Source organism: Mobula hypostoma, chromosome 1 (genome assembly GCF_963921235.1).
Source record: "Mobula hypostoma chromosome 1, sMobHyp1.1, whole genome shotgun sequence".
Taxonomy (NCBI): Eukaryota; Metazoa; Chordata; class Chondrichthyes; order Myliobatiformes; family Myliobatidae; genus Mobula; species Mobula hypostoma.
In genome coordinates, this window is record NC_086097.1 from 43,635,210 (window position 1) to 43,654,956 (window position 19,747).

General features: G+C 37.1%; 1 protein-coding gene across 5 annotated transcripts in view; it reads right to left on the minus strand.

Annotated features, from left to right (window-relative positions):
- Positions 1 to 19,747, minus strand: part of ppp2r5ca (protein phosphatase 2, regulatory subunit B', gamma a) — a 159,958-nt gene that overhangs the window by 17,501 nt on the left and 122,710 nt on the right. For 3 of the 5 annotated variants that reach the window (XM_063047303.1, XM_063047316.1, XM_063047319.1), the window contains 2 exons: positions 19,090 to 19,155; positions 406 to 522 (listed from right to left, as the gene is read on the minus strand). In XM_063047303.1, coding sequence (XP_062903373.1) covers positions 406 to 522; positions 19,090 to 19,155 — 183 coding nt within the window. The remainder of the gene's footprint in view (positions 1 to 405; positions 523 to 19,089; positions 19,156 to 19,747) is intronic. The other 2 variants (XM_063047310.1, XM_063047323.1) reach the window with 1 other exon arrangement.

The window sequence follows — 19,747 nt, forward strand, 5'->3', positions numbered from 1 at the left end:
GGTAGCAGTGGAGGCCAAGCCTTTATGTATATTTATGACAGAGGTTGATAAGATTCTTGATTGGTCAGGGCATGAAGGGATATGGGCAGTGGTCAATGATTGGGGCTGAGGGGAAAATTGGATCAGCCATGATGTATTGGCAGAGCAGGATTGATGGCCCAAATGGCCTAGTTCTGCTCTTCTATCTTATGGTCTTTATTATAAAGAAACCAAGCTCCATTTACACTGGCAAAGCACTAAGAAATTACTAAACAAAATACCACATAATTAAAAAGCACAAGAAATTAAATTTATTAATAACACCAATGACGAAATCATATGCACCAAACTGCTTTGACAAAAAGAATAATCTACCACATTTTGCGGAGTACGCAATTTGTATAACTAACATTGGCTATTTTATACCTGTGTTGCTTGATCTTCTACTGCCTTTCGGATCATATGGATATCTTCTATCAAAGGACCATCTGTTTCCATTGCAATTGGATTATTCACTCCACTAGGATCGAGTAAAAGCTGATACTGCAAGATAAGATTTAAGCTTCACTTGCATACAAGTTCAAGTTTTACTTAAATAATACATGCAAAAAACAAGATAGCTCTATAAGTTAATACAAGCATCCATTACTAGCATGTAAAAGTTTGTGCGGGAATGGAATACAAGTTTTGGGAGGGCAATAAGAAAGGTAAACAAAAACAAAAATTACACTCGGGCCTTTTGGATTGACTCAAGAACAAGACTGAACTGAATAAAACTGTTTGAAAACTTAGAATGGCCAATTTCTGCCACTGCAGAAGAGGGGCAATTTGTCAATATTTCCACTTTCAAAATATATCTGCCATATCTTAATTTGTACATGTGGTTGCATGGCAAGGATAAGACCAAGCTCAGATGTGATGACCAACATCAAAAAATTCATCCATATTCTTATCTGAATAATAATATTTGGACTAGAGATATTTCATTGAAGTTAACTCCAAGTAAGAAGCTAATATATTGATAGGAGAGCTACTTAAACACAAGAAGTGGAGCGAGGGTGAATTAAATGAGATTTGGATGCAATGCAAATTACCTGCACTTGGCCCACCCAACCCCACTCCCCCAAGAGTCTATGAATCACAGCATTTAAACTCTAAATTGGTAAAATTATTCAGTACTGTGCAGAAGTCTGAGATGCATGTAAAGAAAATTCTGTAAAGTGAAGGTGCTTTCAAAAATAATGAAATTAAATGTTTCTAAATATCAAAAGAAATTACTATAAAGAGTAGTAAACAATAAAAAAAAACAAAACTTGGCGTGACCACTCTTTGCTTTTAAAACTGTATCAATTCTTTTATGTACATTGTTGTGCAGTTTTAAAAGAACCGTTAGCTGTGACACTCATCCATGGTAGTTTGTTCCAAGCATCTTGGAGAACTTGCCACAGTTCTTCTGTAGATTTCTGCTTTCTCAGTTGCTTCTGTTTCTCCAAGTAATCCCAGACAGCCTTGATGATGTTGAGATCAGGACTCTGTGGAGACCATACCATCTGTTGCAAAACTCCTTGTTCCTTTTTTCGCTGAAGATAGTTCTTTATGACCATGGCCATGTGTTTGGGGTCATGGTCCTGCTGCTGAATGAAGTTAGGACTAATCAGATGCCTCCCTGATGGATGAGAAGCTGCTTCTACTTTTCAGCATTGAGGATTCCATTTAATTCTAACTTGATCACCATTTCCATTTGTAGAAATGCAGCCCCAAACCTGCAGAGAACCTCCATTGTGCTTCACTGTTGGCTGTAGACACTCATCCCTGTAGCACTTGCTGCCATTGTTCAGGTCACTAGCCCTTGAGTTTCTGTGCCTAGGTGAGTCTCTTAGCTTTATTTCCACTTCAGAGGAACTCTTCTATGAAGACCACTTGTGACAAGACTTCACCGGACTGTAGAGGGATGTACTTGAATTCCAGTGGTTTTCGTGAGTTCAGAGCCAACAGCAGGGCTGGACTTCTTCCAATTAAGAAGGGATGTCAGTTTGATATATCTCTAGTCAACTGCACTCAGTTTCTGAGGATAACTACTTTGTTTCTGGTCCCCAGCCTTGCCAGTTTCTTTGCGCCTCTACAGAAGAACTTGGACAGCATATCTTGAAACTCCTAGACATTAGAAAGTCTGCGGATGCTGGAATTCCAAAGCACCACATACAAAATGCCGGAGGGACTCAGGTATGGCAGCAACTATGGAAATTAATAAACAGTCAATGTTTCGGGTCAAAACCCTTCTTCAGGACTCCTATCTGCCGTGAAATTTCTGCTTGGGAGAGACCTTGCCAATGCAGGATGACTACCGTGTGTCTTGCTGCCATGTTCACTCTTGCCATAATGTGAGAATTGATGATTAGAAGGTTAACCTGTCACACCCTCACCTTTTAGCTTGGTTGTACTTCACCCAGTTTGATTCCTCCCACACTATTTTATGTTTCGGTTAATCAATTCAGTTCATTCAATGTACTGAACAATCATGAACGTTCATGATCATTAGCACACTGTTTGTTATCTTTGTTTAAACATGCATTGGACTACAATACCTACAGGTGGTCTATTATTTCACATGTTAGTTTCTTTAGTGAAATACAAAACATTCCATGTAGCATTTAATTTTTTAGAAAACAAATGTTTAGAAATCTAAAATTTGCTCTTTACTACTGACACACTAATGTAGAAGACAAAAGATAAACATCTAAAACAAAATTAAAAGTAAAAAAAAGTGTGCTTAAGATTTATGTACAGGTCTGCACAGCCAGGAAAAAATAACTCAAAATAATGGAGCAAAAAGTGCACTTATTTATTGACAATGACCAAAAGTTGATGCAGAAGTTCATCAAAAATAATTCCAAGTTTGATGTTAATATATAGTTGCCCAGAGTAGAGGAAGAATATTCCTTTCAGAGTACCAACCACAATCTTCTATGGTAATTCTATCAATCCTGGTCAGCCTGAAAAAGCATGATTTAGGTGATAAAGCAAGCTCTGCTAAATGACATCTCTTACGTAACTAGAACACTCAATGGGCTCAATTCCAATTTGAGTAAAATGATTAGATTTACATAAAAGGGCATTACACTTTGAAGCAGATTTTCCTTTATTATTTTCATTTGAATTTTACATCTGACTTTCATGTATCATTGGGCAATATAAGCTGTGATCATTAAAAACTTCCATTGCTCAACTTCTGTATCCCTACTAAATTAATGATTCCTAAAAGAAAAAAATTGGAGTACCAAAAATTAGAGATTAAAAAGTGGAAATGAAATTTACTAGGCCTCTAGATACTATGCAACAAACAGTTAATTGGAGCAAGCGTACATGGAAAGAAGAGCAGAGATATGGGAGCATCTGAGCTGTTGGGGATGTGCAACAAGGTTTTGCTGATTATAAACCACAATGTTGCACTTCTTAAATTAATTCAGAGCAAACAGAGTTACATAGTACAGAAAAAGGCCCTTTGGCATAACTCATCCATGCTGATCAAGGTGCCTAACAGAGCAAATCCCTTTTGTCTGCAATTGGCCTATAAACCTCTAAATTCCAGTCACTGAAAACCTATTTACATGTTTCCTATTATATAAACCAGTCTTCATGCACAGCAGTGGATCTAAGTTACATTTACCCACCAGGTATTGCAAACTATGTGCCTGACCCCTGAATTGAGTCCAGGTCTTAATGAGGTAATCTAGTCAGAAAGATAAAATTAATCTAAATGACATACCCACACAGTATGTTGGCTATCTTACCTATGAGACTATTTCAGAATGGTTAGTAACCATAGATGGAGGGACACAGATTAGTAACTTAGTAAGTGCTATATTATCCAATTTCACTCAGAATGTGGAAGTAGCACTAAATATTGTGACCTGACATATTGTGGATTTCCAAAAATCAATTTGACATTCCAATCTGAACACCAATGAATATCCTTCAGAAAACGCATTTGTCAGATTTGAGAACAATTGCCAGTTATGCCCAGTCAAATAGCATACTCAAGTCAATCCTTTTGAGTACGCATGTCCCTGAAAAAATCATATGACAACATAAGTAATCAAAACAAGGCAAGTGTAGAAATTTGATTTGGGTGAGGAATTGCACCTGATAAATGGGTAGTAAGAAATGCAAAGTGGAAGACTTAATAATTGCTGCAAACAACAGGAATTCTGCAGATGCTGGAAATTCAAGCAACACACATCAAAGTTGCTGGTGAACGCAGCAGGCCAAGCAGCATCTATAGGAAGAGGCGCAGTCGACGTTTCAGGCCGAGACCCTTCGTCAGGACTAACTGAAGGAAGAGTGAGTAAGGGATTTGAAAGCTGGAGGGGGAGGGGGAGATGCAAAATGATAGGAGAAGACAGGAGGGGGAGGGATAGAGCCGAGAGCTGGACAGGTGATAGGCAAAAGGGGATACGAGAGGATCATGGGACAGGAGGTCCGGGAAGAAAGGGGGGGGGTGACCCGGAGGATGGGCAAGAGGTATATTCAGAGGGACAGAGGGAGAAAAAGGAGAGTGAGAGAAAGAATGTGTGCATAAAAATGAGTAACAGATGGGGTACGAGGGGGAGGTGGGGCCTAGCGGAAGTTAGAGAAGTCGATGTTCATGCCATCAGGTTGGAGGCTACCCAGACGGAATATAAGGTGTTGTTCCTCCAACCTGAGTGTGGCTTCATCTTTACAGTAGAGGAGGCCGTGGATAGACATGTCAGAATGGGAATGGGATGTGGAATTAAAATGTGTGGCCACTGGGAGATCCTGCTTTCTCTGCTGTACTGGTTGTGCTCCCGTCTTGGTAAAATCAACTTTCCCAATTCATTTGAATTTATTTTTATTTGGAAATACAGTGCGGAACAGACCCTTCCGCACTACGCAGCAATCTACCTATTTAACACTAGCCTAATCACAGGGCAATTTACAATGACCAATTAATCTATTAATTGTTAATTGTGGGAAGAAACTGAAGTACCCAAAGGAAATCCATGTGGTTCACAGGGAGAACGTATAAACTCCTTTCAGATAATGCTGGAATTAATTAAACATACTCTGAAATGCCCCGAGCTGTAATAGCATGCTTATCATAGCCATAAGTCATATTTAGGTAGAAGTTTGTTTTATATACTATTTGTACATGTTTAAACTTAGCAGTTGGATTCTCTTTGACAAACTATTAGATGAAGTGACAATAAGAGTTCCTTTAAAATATATTGTGCTGAGATTTACTCAAAAGTACACCAGTTCAGTGATGTACTTTGGAATAATTTTCAATTCATCGAGGTAATAAAATTTAATTGATATGATAGGCTCTGTTGCTGGTCTGAATATTCCAAGTAGATATACCATAGATAAGGAGCAGCGGAAAAGGATCCAGCTTTTATTCCAGTCTAAATATGAGCAGAAAAATTCTAATGCATTTAGTTTTCCTCCTTTCACACTGGTAATTCCAATGGCCCAGAATTTTCACAAATCATGGGGATGTTGGTACCATTAGTAAAATCAAAACAAACAGCAAACTCCATCAGTCATTCATTTAGTGCAAAAATATGGAAGCTCCTTCAGAAGTTGCACTCTGTCAATATTGAATTGAAAAACATGGAACTATGATCTAACCATACTTGCACAATGGATACACCTAAACTATTTTAAAAATAAAGTTTAGAGATACAGCATGGTAACAAGTTCCTCTGGACCAATGAGCCGTGCTGCCCATTATAGCCACGTGACCAATCCACTAAACAATACATCTTATGAACATGGGAGGAAATTGGAGCACCCAGAGAAAGTCCAGTCAGTCACAGTGAGAACGTAGAAATTCCTTACAGACTGCACTGGGATTGAACCAGTGTCACTGGCACTGTATAAGCATTACGGCAACTGCTATGTTACTGTGCCACCTGAGAATATTATGTCTGGTCTATTCTAGTGTAAGTACAAGTTTTAATTACTGCCATAAGGCTCTGACAATAAAAACTTTCTGCAAGCATGAAACCACATTCACTCCTTTATAGAACATAAAGCACAGGAAAGAGCCCTTTGCCGACTACAACGCCAATATAACTAATCCCATTGGCCTGCTTGTGGTCCGTATCTTTCTGTTCCCCACCTGTTCGTGTATGCGTCCATAGTACAATTTTAGCAGTTCTCTAATTCCCTAGCACTACCATTAGCAAGGGATTATTGAAAAATTAAGGTCAGAGCCTTTACATTTCCCACGTTGCTTTCTCTTATAGTGAGAGATACATGTCATTTTAGTCTGGTGACTTATCAGCATTCAAATATGTCAAACCTCTTAACATTTTCCTCTTGATATGTTAATTCCACTCAAAATTTCACACACACCCTCCCTGACTTCATATTTAGCAGTGTTCATTAAAGCTTTACCCAGAGCCTCTGCTTCTACAGCAGCTTACTTGTCTGGTCCTTCATACATTCCTTGGCCATTCCCTTGTTCTGAATGTGCTTCCAAAACATACTTTGATTTTCTTTGGCAATATATTTTCAAACACTGTTTGCTTAATTTTCCTTTTGACCTTCCACATATGACCTCTGTAAAGCCATTTCATATGCAATTCATGACTAAATTTGAATCACAGAAGGATGCTCAACAACTGTGGCAGGGCTTGAATGCCATCACCTCTTATAAAGAAAAACCAAGCAATGTAAGTGACAACAAGGTTTCCCAGACAAGCTCAATGCCTTTTATATTTGCTTTGACTGACAGAACATGGAGGCATCTTCATGAACCCACACAGCCCAACAATCCTGTGATATCAGTCTCTGGGGCTGATGTGAAAGCATCCTTAAGAAAGAGCAATCCATAGAAAGCACCAAGACCAGAATGAGTGAGTACCTGGCCAAATATCTGTGCTAATCAACTGGCGGAGAACTTACAAACATCTTCAACCTCTCACTTAGGCAGTGCAAGGTACCCACTAGCTTCAAGCAGGTAGCAATCATACCAGTGCCCAAGAAGAGTGTGGTAACCTGCCTCACTGACTATCACCCAATAGCACTTACATCGAATGTGATGAAGTGTTTTGAGAGGCTGGTTACAAAGCTCATCAATTCCTGCATAAGGAGTGACCTGGATTCACTCCAATTTGCCTACCATCACAACAGGTCAAAAGTAGGTACTATTTAATTGGTCCTTCCCTCATCTGTGTACAAATGGGCAATGAAGCTGCATATGTCAGAATGTTCTTCATTGATTACAGTTCTGCTCAGTGTTAACACTGTCATCCCTTGAAACTCCAAGACTGGGGCCATGATACCTCAGTCCGCAACTCGATTTCCTCACTTGCAGACCACAGTCAGTTTGGAATGGCAACAACATCCCCTCCTTAGCCCCCTGCTCTACTCACTTCATACCTATTTACTGTGTGGCTAAATACAGCTCCAATGTCATAATTAAGTTTGATGATGACTCCACTGTTGTTCATCAGTTAAAGGCAGTGACAAATATGCACATAGGATGGAGATTGAGAATCTGGTTCACAAACATGAGAAAATCTACAAATCAACACACAAAATGCAGAAGGAATTCAGTAGGGCAGGTAGTATCTATGGAAGAAAGTAAACGATCAATGTTTTGGGCCAAGGCCCCTCCTCAGGACTAGGAAAAAAAGATGAGAGGTCAGAGTAAGAAGGTGATGGTGGGGGTGGAGAGAAAGTAGTACAAGGTGGTAGGTGACATTAAACCGCGAGAGAGGGAGGGGTGCTGGGAAGTTGATTGATGAAAGAGATAAAGGGCTGGAGAAGGAGGAATCTGATAAGAGGACAGAACGCCATGGAAGAAGGAGGGGAAAGGACACCAGAGGGAAGTGATGGGCAGGTAAGGAGATAAGGTAAAAGAGGGAGAACCAGGAATGGGGAATGGTGAGGGGGCAATTACTGGAAGTTTGAGAAATTGACGTTTATGCCATCAGGTTGGAGGCTATCCAGATGGAATACAAGCTGCTGCTCCTCTAACATGAGGGTGGCCTCATCGCCACAGCAGAGGGGGACATGGACTGACATGTTGGAATGGGAACGGGAAGTAGAATTGAAATGAGAGGCCACTGGGAAATCTTTTTTTTTCTTTAAAGCAAACAGAGTGCAGGTGTTTCAGGAAGCGATCTCCTAATCTAGTTGTATGGTGGCACAACCACCTCTCACTCAACAAAGCCAGAAGAGCTAATTATCAACTACAGGAGGAAGAAACCAGAGGTTCATGAACAATGGATAGGGTCAGTAATCACATTCTTTGGCCTTATCATATCAGACTGTCCTGGGACCAGCATGCAAGTACCACCATAAAGAAGGCATGACATCGCCTCTACTTTCTGAGAAGGTTGTGTAGATTCGGCATGTCATTTAAAAATGAAAAAACTGTATATTCAAGAGCATTCTAACTGGTTACATCAGCCTGATCGGGACACCAATGCCCAGGAACAGAAAAGTCTACAAAGAGTGGTGGATGCAGCCCAGGTCCATCACTGGTAAAGCCCTTACCACCACTGAGCACGTTTACTTGAACGCTGCCACAAGGAAGCAACATCCATCATCAATGACCTCCACCATGAGTCCATAATCTCTCTCTCTTCTCACTACTACCAATGGGTAGGAGGAGCTTTATTTAGATCTTGCACTACCAGGTGAAGGAACAGTTATCACCCTACAACCATCAAGTTCCTGAACCGGACTGAATAACTTCACTCACAACGTTGAACTGATTTTACAACCTGACTCAAGGACTCTACAACTCACATTCTCTGTATTTTTTTAAAATTTCCACAATTTGTTTTCTTTTGCATATTGGTTGCTTGTCAGTCTGTATATGTATAGCTTTTCATAAATTCTATTATATTAATTTATTTTCTTGTAAATGCCAACAAGAAAATGAATCTCAAGGTAGTACATGGTGACATCTACTGTATATACTTTAGATAATAAATCACTTTTGACTTTTAGGTTTACTTCTCTGCCCTTAAAATCTTCTAGGATTCCTTCATTACTAATGTGGCAAAGTTGAAGGAAACAATGCAAATCTTTCCTTCATTTCTTTTTGCTTCCTATACATGCTTTGGTGTTAAATAAATTTGTCAACAAATTTTCACCTGATTGACCATGGAAATCCATGTGCCCGGTTAATATCAAAAATCCATATTCCTTGTTGAGGATACTGTACTAAAAGGACTACCTAAGCAAATACATTTCTTGTGCAAAATGTCAATTCTGTAGAACAGTACAAGTGTAATGATTGCAAGATGCAAATCCAACTCCCTTGCCAGAAATTGAGTAGTTAGTTTCTGCACATGCACTAGGAACACATCTTAGTTTAATTTGACAATCTATGGCAATAAATATCCAAAACAATGCATTAATTTCCAATTGGTAATGACTGAAATACTTAAAAGCAAATATAAACAAATTTTTAGTGTGCACTGATTATCATCTATGAAAATTGCTTTCTAACAATTATGGAATAAAGTCTATAAAATTAATTTAAAAAGATAACCTTTTTTGCTAGAATCAGCATTTACCTTTTACTATTTGAAACAAAATATTTCTGGAGGATGGCACATTAGGTCAAAGGTAATTGAGTAATTATATACAGCCAACAAGATGCATGATAAAACATTCTAATCTGGATTGATAATTGTTGTCAAGTTGACAAGTTTAGCTCTGGTCAGTACTTCAAAACTTTAAATTTCCAATTGGATTAGCCTATGAAAGTACCACAATAATCTCAAAGCACAGAAATTATAGATATTAGAAGATTAAAGAGTACATTACAATAGCCAATGCACCTCAAAAAGTCTTTCATCAATTGAGAGATATTTTAGGATGTCTCAATGCCGCTGTAGGTACAAAATAATGAAAATTCCTTTGTGTTTCCATATTCAATAAATATGGTAACTTATTACAAAATATCCCTCCAATTAGGACTGGGACTATGAGATCAAAATGTAATTTACCTTATCAGATTAACTGCTACTTGGCAGTTAAAGATGACAAGATGGTCAGGAAGATTATTCCCATTGATAAGGAATACACCCTATTCCTATTGTTTGAAATAATAATAGTGCTAAAAATAGAAGTAGTTTTAAATTATAATGTGATTTTGAATGAACAGATGCAAATACACAAAGTACAAATTTATTAAGTGGAAATCTGAAATAAAATGAACAAGTGCTGGGAATACTCATCAGGTTAAACAGAATCTGTAAAGAAAAATTTAATTTCAAGTTGATGATTTTTCATCAGAACAAGGAAACATGAGAAAACAAGTACATTTTATGTTGCAGAAGAGGGAGGGGTGGAGAGAACAAAGTCTGACAGGATGGAGTCCAAGAGACTGAATGACACAAAAAGGGCTGCTGGCTGTGAGAGAGTGGTCAAAGCTCGTTAAAAGCCGATGACCTTTCTAAAGGAGGCATAAATACGAGACAAATGATATCACAGAGGAAAAGAAAATAAAGGTTAAACAGAGATATAAAACAGTCATTGCAATTGTGAAAGAGAAGAGTAGAAGCACCTAACAAGTCAAGCAGCATCTGTGGAAATAAAACTTGATTTGATGTTACAGATGGATGACGCATCAGCACTGGCTACTTCTGATACAAACTAGAAAAGCTCATTATCAGAAATTATTGAATTCATTGTCAACTGCTGTGGGTTATAATGTGCCTTGACAAAATATGGGGTGCTGTTCCTTGAGCCCAATTTGGGTTTTGCTGGAACAATGTTCAATGACAGAGGGAGGTTAGAGTGTGAGTGCACTGGAAAATTAAAACGACAGAATTGGAAACTCCAGGTCATTCCTGCAGTCTGAACAGAGGTGCTCAGCAAAGTGATCACCCAATTTCTATTTGGTCTCTCCATGTAACAACCATATTGTCTATACTGTGAGCACAGATTGCAGGAGCAGTGAATCACTGTTTCAATTGGAAGAAATGGCAAGATGGAAAAAGAACATCTCTTGTGGTTGTAGGAGTAAGTGTTTGAGAAGAAGTCTGGGTGTTTGAGTAGATGAAAGACTGAGTCATGAATTTAAGGAATTTTCCCTCTGAAGTGCTGAAAGGGAGGGGAGATGCATCTAGTAGTGGCAGCAACATTTAAGGCAGTGGAAATTACTCAGGATGATCCAATCAATATGGAGGCTGACAGCATAAAAGGTGTGAACAAAATCATCCTATCTCACTTGGGAAAAAAGAGCACATGTTCAGGAAAATGGATGACTTTAAAGGAAAAGGTCAGACATCCTGGAGGATTCATCTGATGTGAAAAGTATTTTAACCTGAACCGTGGACCTGGATAAACTTGGAGAATGGAATGTGGTTCCACCTTGAAGGAGGATGGAAGTGCTATCAAAATATTTGTAAAGGTTTGTGGACTTGGAATGGTATTGGTGTTTAACCTGCTCCCAAGATGAGGGAAGAAAGGGAAATCATGAAAAGGTTAAAGGTAATGAAATACGAGTTCTGCAAACTCACGGTTTTCAGAGAGGCCAACAAAAGTAAATAAAACAGTATTTCTGCCACGATTGTTATAATTGTATTAGAGGGGCAACATTTGGAATACCATGTAGTTTTGGTTCAGTTATTTAAAAGATACATTAGCAACAGAGGCAGTCAAAAAAGATTCACTGAGCCAATTCCTGGCATCAGAAGGTAGTTGAAAAAATTACAGAGACTTCCGGTAGCGCTCATGGAGTGAAGTCACGTTCTTGACTCGCTCCATTACCTCTGAGTTTTTTCTCTCTATGGTCAGCTATACTTTAATTAACTATTAAGGCATCAATTTTTACAATACTTTGAATTAAACTGAATTCTCTGACAATTGGATGATACTGAGATCGGCTATGTCTAAGAACGGGAAAGACGGCAAGGATGGTAAACCTCCGGTTAAACCGAAAGCTACGGATCTCCCTCCGACTGAATCACCGGTGACTTTGGAAGCTATATCGGAGTTAATTCAGAGGGAAATTTTAACCTCTGTTAGGGAGATGATTCGTACAGAAATTATGGGCTCTGTTAAAGACCTGATTCATATGGAAATCTCAACTAAGTTCCAGAAAATTGCCGATTTAATTGATAAGATGCAAACATGTATTGCGGAACATCAGTCGGCTATATCTGGTCTTCAAAAATCCGCGCAACAAAGTGAGCTTAAGATGGGGAAAGTCGAAGAAACAATTAATGTAATGAAGAAGAAACTTGACTTTTTGACTTTTAAAAACTCTGACTTGGAATCTAGAATGCGACGGCAGAATTTACGAATGATTGGTGTCAGGGAAGCCGTGGAAGCTAACAACCCTATGAAATATTTCTCCCAACTTTTAAAAGATGCATTCCCTACTGTATTTCCTGACCAACCACCGCTACTGGATCGTGTTCACAGAATCCCATCATACTCGTCTAGGTCAGATAGACCTAGGCATGTTATCTTACGTTTTCATTACTTTCAAGATAAGGAGAGACTGTTTCGATTCGCTCGATCTAAAGGTTTCATTGATTTTTCGGATCTTAAGTTCCGATTCGTGGAAGATTTCAGTAAACCAATCTGGGACCAACGGGTCCGTTACAGATCCGTGATGTCGGAATTCTATAAGATGGATTTAAGACCAGCGCTGCTGTACCCTGCACGTCTAAGGATTCGCATGTTAGATGGAGCTCTTCATTTTTTTGATTCTCCATCGGATGCCCAGAGTTATCTGGATCAACTTTCATCTTCAACATCTTAATTGCCTTTTTTTAATTTTCTCCGTTGATCGGAGGCTGTGAATTGGTTGGTTTTAACTTTTCTGTGCCCTATTTGGGCAGAAAAGTTTACTTTCGATTTCTTAATATGGCTGCTAAACTTTCTTTTTAACTGCGTCATTTCTTTCTTTTCCCAGGGGATTCTGGGTGGTTACTTCCCTTTTGTCATCTTACGTATTTCCTGTGCGGCCTTAAATTTTGTAGTTTTTTTTAAATTTTATTCTGTTTTGCTTTTTATAATCATTTTATGTTAATAATCCTATTTTTTTTGTTGCTGTGTCTATTCATGAGTTTGAGGTTTATTGTGGTTTTTTTTAATATATACTTTCCGGCTTTTGTTCTGTTCTGTGTGTATTTTAATTGAGCTAACTTTTTTTTACTTATTTTTTTTACTGTTTTACAATTAGCTGATCCTTTTCATATTTATACCTTTTTTTTAGGGAGCGTATACCGGAAGTCATGGGGGTAGTTTTAGCGCTTGCTTCTTTCTGGCGGGTCTGCTTTAGATTTCGCCTTGGGGTCCTGGGGTGGGGGGCGGTGGGAGGGGCTTCACGTTTTAGTTTGTTTCTCTTTGGGCTATATACATTATTGAAGTATTGGTTACGTCCTTTTCCCCGGTATCTTTTGTATGTTCTGTTTCCTCTCCGGGTCTGTGGGTCGCGCCTATTGTCAATCCTCCTTGTTATGGGTTGACTTTAGGATTTATGGAGTCTATTATTAATTTTGTCTCCTGGAATACTAATGGTCTTAATCATCCTATTAAAAGGAAAAAAGTTTTTAAAGTGTTCCGGAGACTTAAAGCACAAATTTTATTTTTACAAGAGACCCATGTACGGAGGGGGGACAGACTACGTTTTTTCAAATTTTGGAAGGGACAACAATTTCATTCGAACTCCAATGCTAAGATTCGAGGCGTCTCTATTTTTATAGACTCCTCAGTTACTTTTATACAACAGGATATTATCTCTGATCCGAATGGTAGATTTTTATTGGTTAGTGGTTTATTATTTAATAAAAAAGTAGTTTTGGTTAATGTTTATGCTCCTAATATGGATTGTCCGGAATTTTATAAATCATTGTTTGATCAGTTTCCGAATTTGAACGAGTTTTCATTGATTTGGGGCGGAGATCTTAATACCTGTTTATCTCCAGCTTTGGACCGTTCGGCTCCTTTACGGACTTTACCTAATAAATCTGCAAATTTGATTAATTTTTTCCTTTCTGATTCTGGGTCGACGGACATTTGGCGTTTTCTGCATCCTCAGGAAAAAGATTTTTCCTTCTTTTCACATGTTCATCATTCCTATTCAAGAATTGATTATTTTTTCATTGATTCTCGTCTCATTCCTTCAGTGATTAAATGTGATTATGATTCTATAACCATTTCGGATCATGCTCCACTTAAGCTTTCTATTAAAATTATGGCCAATATACCAAACAATAGACAATGGCGTTTTAATTCGCTGTTGCTTCAGGACTCGGACTTTGTTAATTTTATGAATGAACAGATTGAGCTTTTTTTTACAATTAACCATACAGAAGATATTTCGGTTAACACTCTTTGGGACACTTTTAAAGCCTATATTCGGGGTCAGATTATTTCGTATTCCGTTGCTTTGAGGAAGAAACAGAAGCAGGAGGAGATGGTAATTGTGGACAAGATTAAAGAAATTGATAAGAAATATGTTATGGCTCCTTCTGAGGAGCTATACAAACAAAGAACTGAACTTCAAATGGAACACAGTTTACTACTCTCGTCCTCGATTGTAAACCAATTAAAGAAAACAAGAAGTGATTTTTATGTTCACAGTGATAAAATTGGCAAGCTGCTGGCTAATCAATTGAAATCTAATTATGTTAAATCTCAAATCAATCAGATTTATAACCAAAATGATCGATTGATATTGGATCATGTGGGGATTAATCAAACCTTTTGTGATTTTTATTCTTCTTTATACCAATCAGAGTCTCCTCGAGATTCTAAATATATGAATGATTTTTTAGATAAGTTAGACTTCCCTCTGATTTCACAGGATATGTCTTCTTTATTAGATACTTCCATTACAATGGATGAGATTAAGAATGTTATTTTTTCTATGAATCTGGGGAAAGCTCCTGGCCCTGATGGGTTTACCGTTGAATTTTATAAATGTTTTGCTTCTTTATTGATTCCTTGGCTCTATAAGGTTTTTGAGGCTTCTTTGAAACTTGGTAAACTTCCGGAATCTTTTAATAGAGCATCAATTTCTTTAATACTAAAGAAGGATAAAGACCCTGCTCAATGTGCATCTTATAGACCAATATCTTTATTAAATGTTGATTCTAAAGTTTTTTCTAAGTTATTAGCAAATAGACTAGAAAAAGTACTTCCTTCTATTATTTCGGAAGACCAAACGGGTTTTATTAAAGGTCGTTACTCTTTTTATAATATTCGTACATTGTTAAATATCGTTTATACTCCCTCACAAAATGTTCCTGAGTGTGTTATTTCTTTAGATGCCGAGAAAGCTTTTGATAGAGTAGAATGGCCTTATTTATTTAAGGTGCTTGAAATGTTTAATTTTAGCTTGAAATTTATATCCTGGATTAAACTGTTATATTACTCCCCTGTAGCCTCGGTTCGTACTAACTCCTTAAACTCACCTTTTTTTCCTCTCTTTCGTGGTACTCGACAAGGCTGTCCTCTTAGTCCCCTATTATTTGATATTGCATTAGAACCTCTTGCAATTGCTATTCGAGAATCTTTAAATATTACTGGGATAACTCGGGGATTAAAGTCCCATAAATTATCACTCTATGCTGATGATTTACTTTTATATATTTCTAATCCTGAGAGATCCATTCCTGCTGTTTTAGAGTTATTAGCACAATTTGGTCTTTTCTCAGGTTATAAATTAAATCTTAGTAAGAGTGAACTTTTTCCGATTAATAAACATCTTCCCTTATATTATAAATTTCCATTTAAATTGATTAATAATTACTTTTCATATCTTGGGATTAAAATTACTTGTAAACATAAAGATTTATTTAAGACTAACTTTTTACCATTAATAGACCATATTACTCAACTTTCATCTAAATGGTTTCCCTTATATTTAACTTTGATTGGTCGTATTAATGCAGTTAAGATGTTTTTTTTGCCAAAATTTTTATATGTGTTTCAGGCATTACCAATTTTCGTTCCTAAATCTTTTTTTGATAAAGTTGACTCTAAAATTTCTTCATTTATTTGGCAGAACAAGAATCCGAGACTGGGTAAAATACATTTACAGAAAGCTAAGAGAGATGGAGGTTTAGCATTACCTAACTTTAGATTTTATTATTGGGCTATTAATATTCGACATATGAAATTTTGGTTACTTGACCGGGACATACTATTTATTCCTAAATGGGTAGCATTGGAATTACAATCTGTTCAGGGTTATACACTTGGTTCTATTTTAGGTTCCTCTCTTCCTTTTGATTCGAAACGTCTTAAGCAGGTCTCTAACCCGATAGTTAAATATGCTTTGCGCATTTGGTTTCAATTCAGAAAATTTTTTGATCTTAATCAATTCGGGTTAGCGATTCCTATTTTAGGTAACATATTTTTTCCTCCCTCTTTTACGGATCGCGCTTTTCAAACTTGGAAGACTAAGGGTATTTTACGGTTTTTGGATTTATTTTTAGATGGTTCCCTTATGTCTTTTGAACAATTATCTAATAAATATAACTTATCAAGAATACATTTTTTTAGATATTTACAAGTTAGAAATTTCCTAAGTACTATACTTACTTCCTTTCCAATGCTTCCTCCTATATATATTTTAGATTCGATAATTAACCTTAATCCATGTCAGAAAGGTGCATCGGCTATGATTTATAATATTATTATGAAACTTAGGAAAGCTCCATTTGATAAGATTAGGGTAGATTGGGAACAGGAATTGGGGCTTACCATTTCTGTGGATGATTGGGGGCAGATTTTACAATTAGTTAATACTTCCTCTATTTGTGCTAAACATTCCCTAATTCAATTTAAAGTGGTTCATAGAGCACATATGTCCAAAGATAAGTTAGCGCGTTTTTACTCGCATATTAATCCTTTCTGTGATAGATGTTCGGGGCAGATAGCCTCTTTAACTCATATGTTTTGGTCTTGCCCTACTTTGGAAACTTTTTGGAGAGATATTTTCAATATTATTTCTAAGGTATTAAATATAGATATCTCTCCTCACCCTATTACTGCTATCTTTGGACTACCTAAAATTTCTAGTAATCTTTCCCCTTCAGCCCGTAGAATGATTGCATTTCTTACTTTAATGGCGAAAAGATGTATTTTACAACATTGGAAAGAGCTTAATGCTCCAACTACCTTTTTTTGGTTTTCTCAGACGATTTTATGTTTGAATCTGGAGAAAATTAGAAGTAACCTTTATGATTCTTCATTTAAATTTGAACAGATTTGGGGACCTTTTATTCGATATTTTCATTTAATGTAATATTTACCCTTCTTGTTTTCTCTTCACTGTTTTAATGGAGGTCGGGATTGAGGACGTGATTTTAAGTTTAACTCTGTTTGGTTTCAAGTTAGCCCATTGCTTTGCTTTGCTTTTAGTTAGTTGCACGGTGGGTTTTTTTTTTTGGGGTTTTTTTTTCTTTTTTTCCATTGATATATATAAAATCTAGTATACTATTATGTTATCTTGGTTTCTTATGCTTAAATTACATTGTTTGTAGTATTTTCTTTTTGGTATTGTTATCTTTTGGAATTTTATTATACTTTAACATTGTATTAATGTTTATATGGCTTACCTTTTTTGTATACTTACTCAATAAAAAGATTTAAAAAGAAAGAAAGAAAAAATTACATCCACAGTTTGCAATTTAGAAAAATAGTTATCTTATTGAACAAAATCCTGATGGCAAATAACAGGGTAGATCTTGAGATGTTTCCACCAATGGAAGAATCTAAATTGGAAGGGGTATAGAAACAAGATTAGGGAGAGGTCATTTGACTGTGGTGGACTGGAATCTTCTCTTTGAGGGTGTCGAATTTGTAGCATTCTCTACTTCAAAAGTGTTGTGGAAGCTAGATTTCAAAGTTCAGAGAATAGGTACAGAAGAAATTAGGCCTGCAGAGATCATATTGAATGACAGACATGATCAGTGCATGAATATGGCTTCTCCAGCTCATATTTTCTGTCACCATCAAGGCAAGGCTAGCCCTCCTCTTTTCCTTCAATATTCCAAATGGACTGTTCCCTCTCCAAAACCCTGGCTCATTCTTTCATCCTAAACAACACTCACCCCCCTTCTAGTATCACTCTTCCAAGAAACCAAGGAGAATCCATACATGCCTTGTTTTTCTTCACTTCCATGATTCAGGAACCCACACATTAATTTAAGGCACAACAGAAATTCACTAGTATTCTTCCAATGTAGCACTCACATTCTTTACTCATAAAGTGGTCTCAACATTGGAGAAACCAAATACAGATCGTGAACTGAGTGGAGGCTTTTTGCAAGGGTGACTCTATCACCTTAATTCTCCATTCCAGTCAAACCCGTGCCTTTTGTTTCTTGCATTGTTGCAACAAACCCAAAAGAAAGATCAAGAAAAAAAAGCGCATCACATCTCCTGATTAGATACATTACAACCCTTAGGGCTTAATACTGATAACCAACTTTTCCAGTTTGTATCAGAATTGCCAGTCATCAACTGTAAGGTTAAACTCAAGTTTCTCTCCTCCAGACACTTCCTAATCTGCTGAGTCACCCCAGCATTTACTGTTTTTAGTGGAAATTTAACACTACTGTACTTTAGCCTCAGAATGTTGGATAATAGGCAAGTGTAAAATTTACCAGTCTTTGATTATGATCAATCAATGGTGGTTACAAAAGTTTTTCAAAATGTAGCTGAAATGCTAAGGACAAAGACATTCAATTAGAATCAGAATCAAGTTTAATATCACTGGCATATGTTTCAAATATTACCGAATTAAAGGTGTTCAATCAGAAGATTTTGAAATCTGATAATTACAACATATTCTAGAGGAAAAAGTTTATGATATTGGAACAAAATCATAACAACTTGCCTTTTCTGCAAATTAACTTTTGGACTATATGAGATTCAAGAGGCAATCGCTTAAAAATAGCATTTTGCTTTGAGCTCAACAAAAAATGCACTTAGCATGTTATATATGCCATGAGCAAAGGTGCCAAATTATATTAGGAGAGGTCTATCTATTCCACAATTAGGCATTTAATTTATACAATGGGGGTATTAATTAAATATAACATGAAATTTCAAAAAGTTTAAGTGTTTGTGCATTTCGACACAATTGCCTACCTGGTTTTTGGAGACTGGGCACATGGACAGTTCCCAGGATGGCCAGTTTCGAAAGGAACCCAGTGTCTGATGAAAGGAAGTCACTTATGAAGTTTGGTTAAAAATAAAGCAGTTTTGTCTTGGAAATATGTCAATATTTATGGAAAATGACCTCAGGTCAGGCAAAGCATAGGAAAAGAACACAATACATTTTCCTCCACTTCTTCCAAACATTTGAATTCAATCTCAATACCAGAGGAATCTTTCCAAGTTCATACCACTTTTCTATTTAACCAGAAAAAGTGATTTAATATCATTTTAGCAGCTTCCTCACCAACCCCTTGCCCCGTGAACCCAAGCTTTGAGATTGGCCATGGCTGGTCAACTTGGGCTTCTTTGAAAAATAACACAATTTAACAATGGCTGTATTACTCAATTACAACAAGGGAACTACTGTGCCACCCAGTCACTTGATAAGTTATAAATTTATTAGTGGATGTCCTGTGATATTGTACAAGTAGATTCAACTTCACTAGTTAGATCAAGGAAGAAGAGAGAGTGGGACAAATTAGTGCATCAAGGTAGGATAGGAATCAGAGAAGGATAACTATAACGACAAGGAGTTAGAAAACCAGTATTCTGTTACATTATGGAGAGGAAAAACCAGTGACACAGCAAA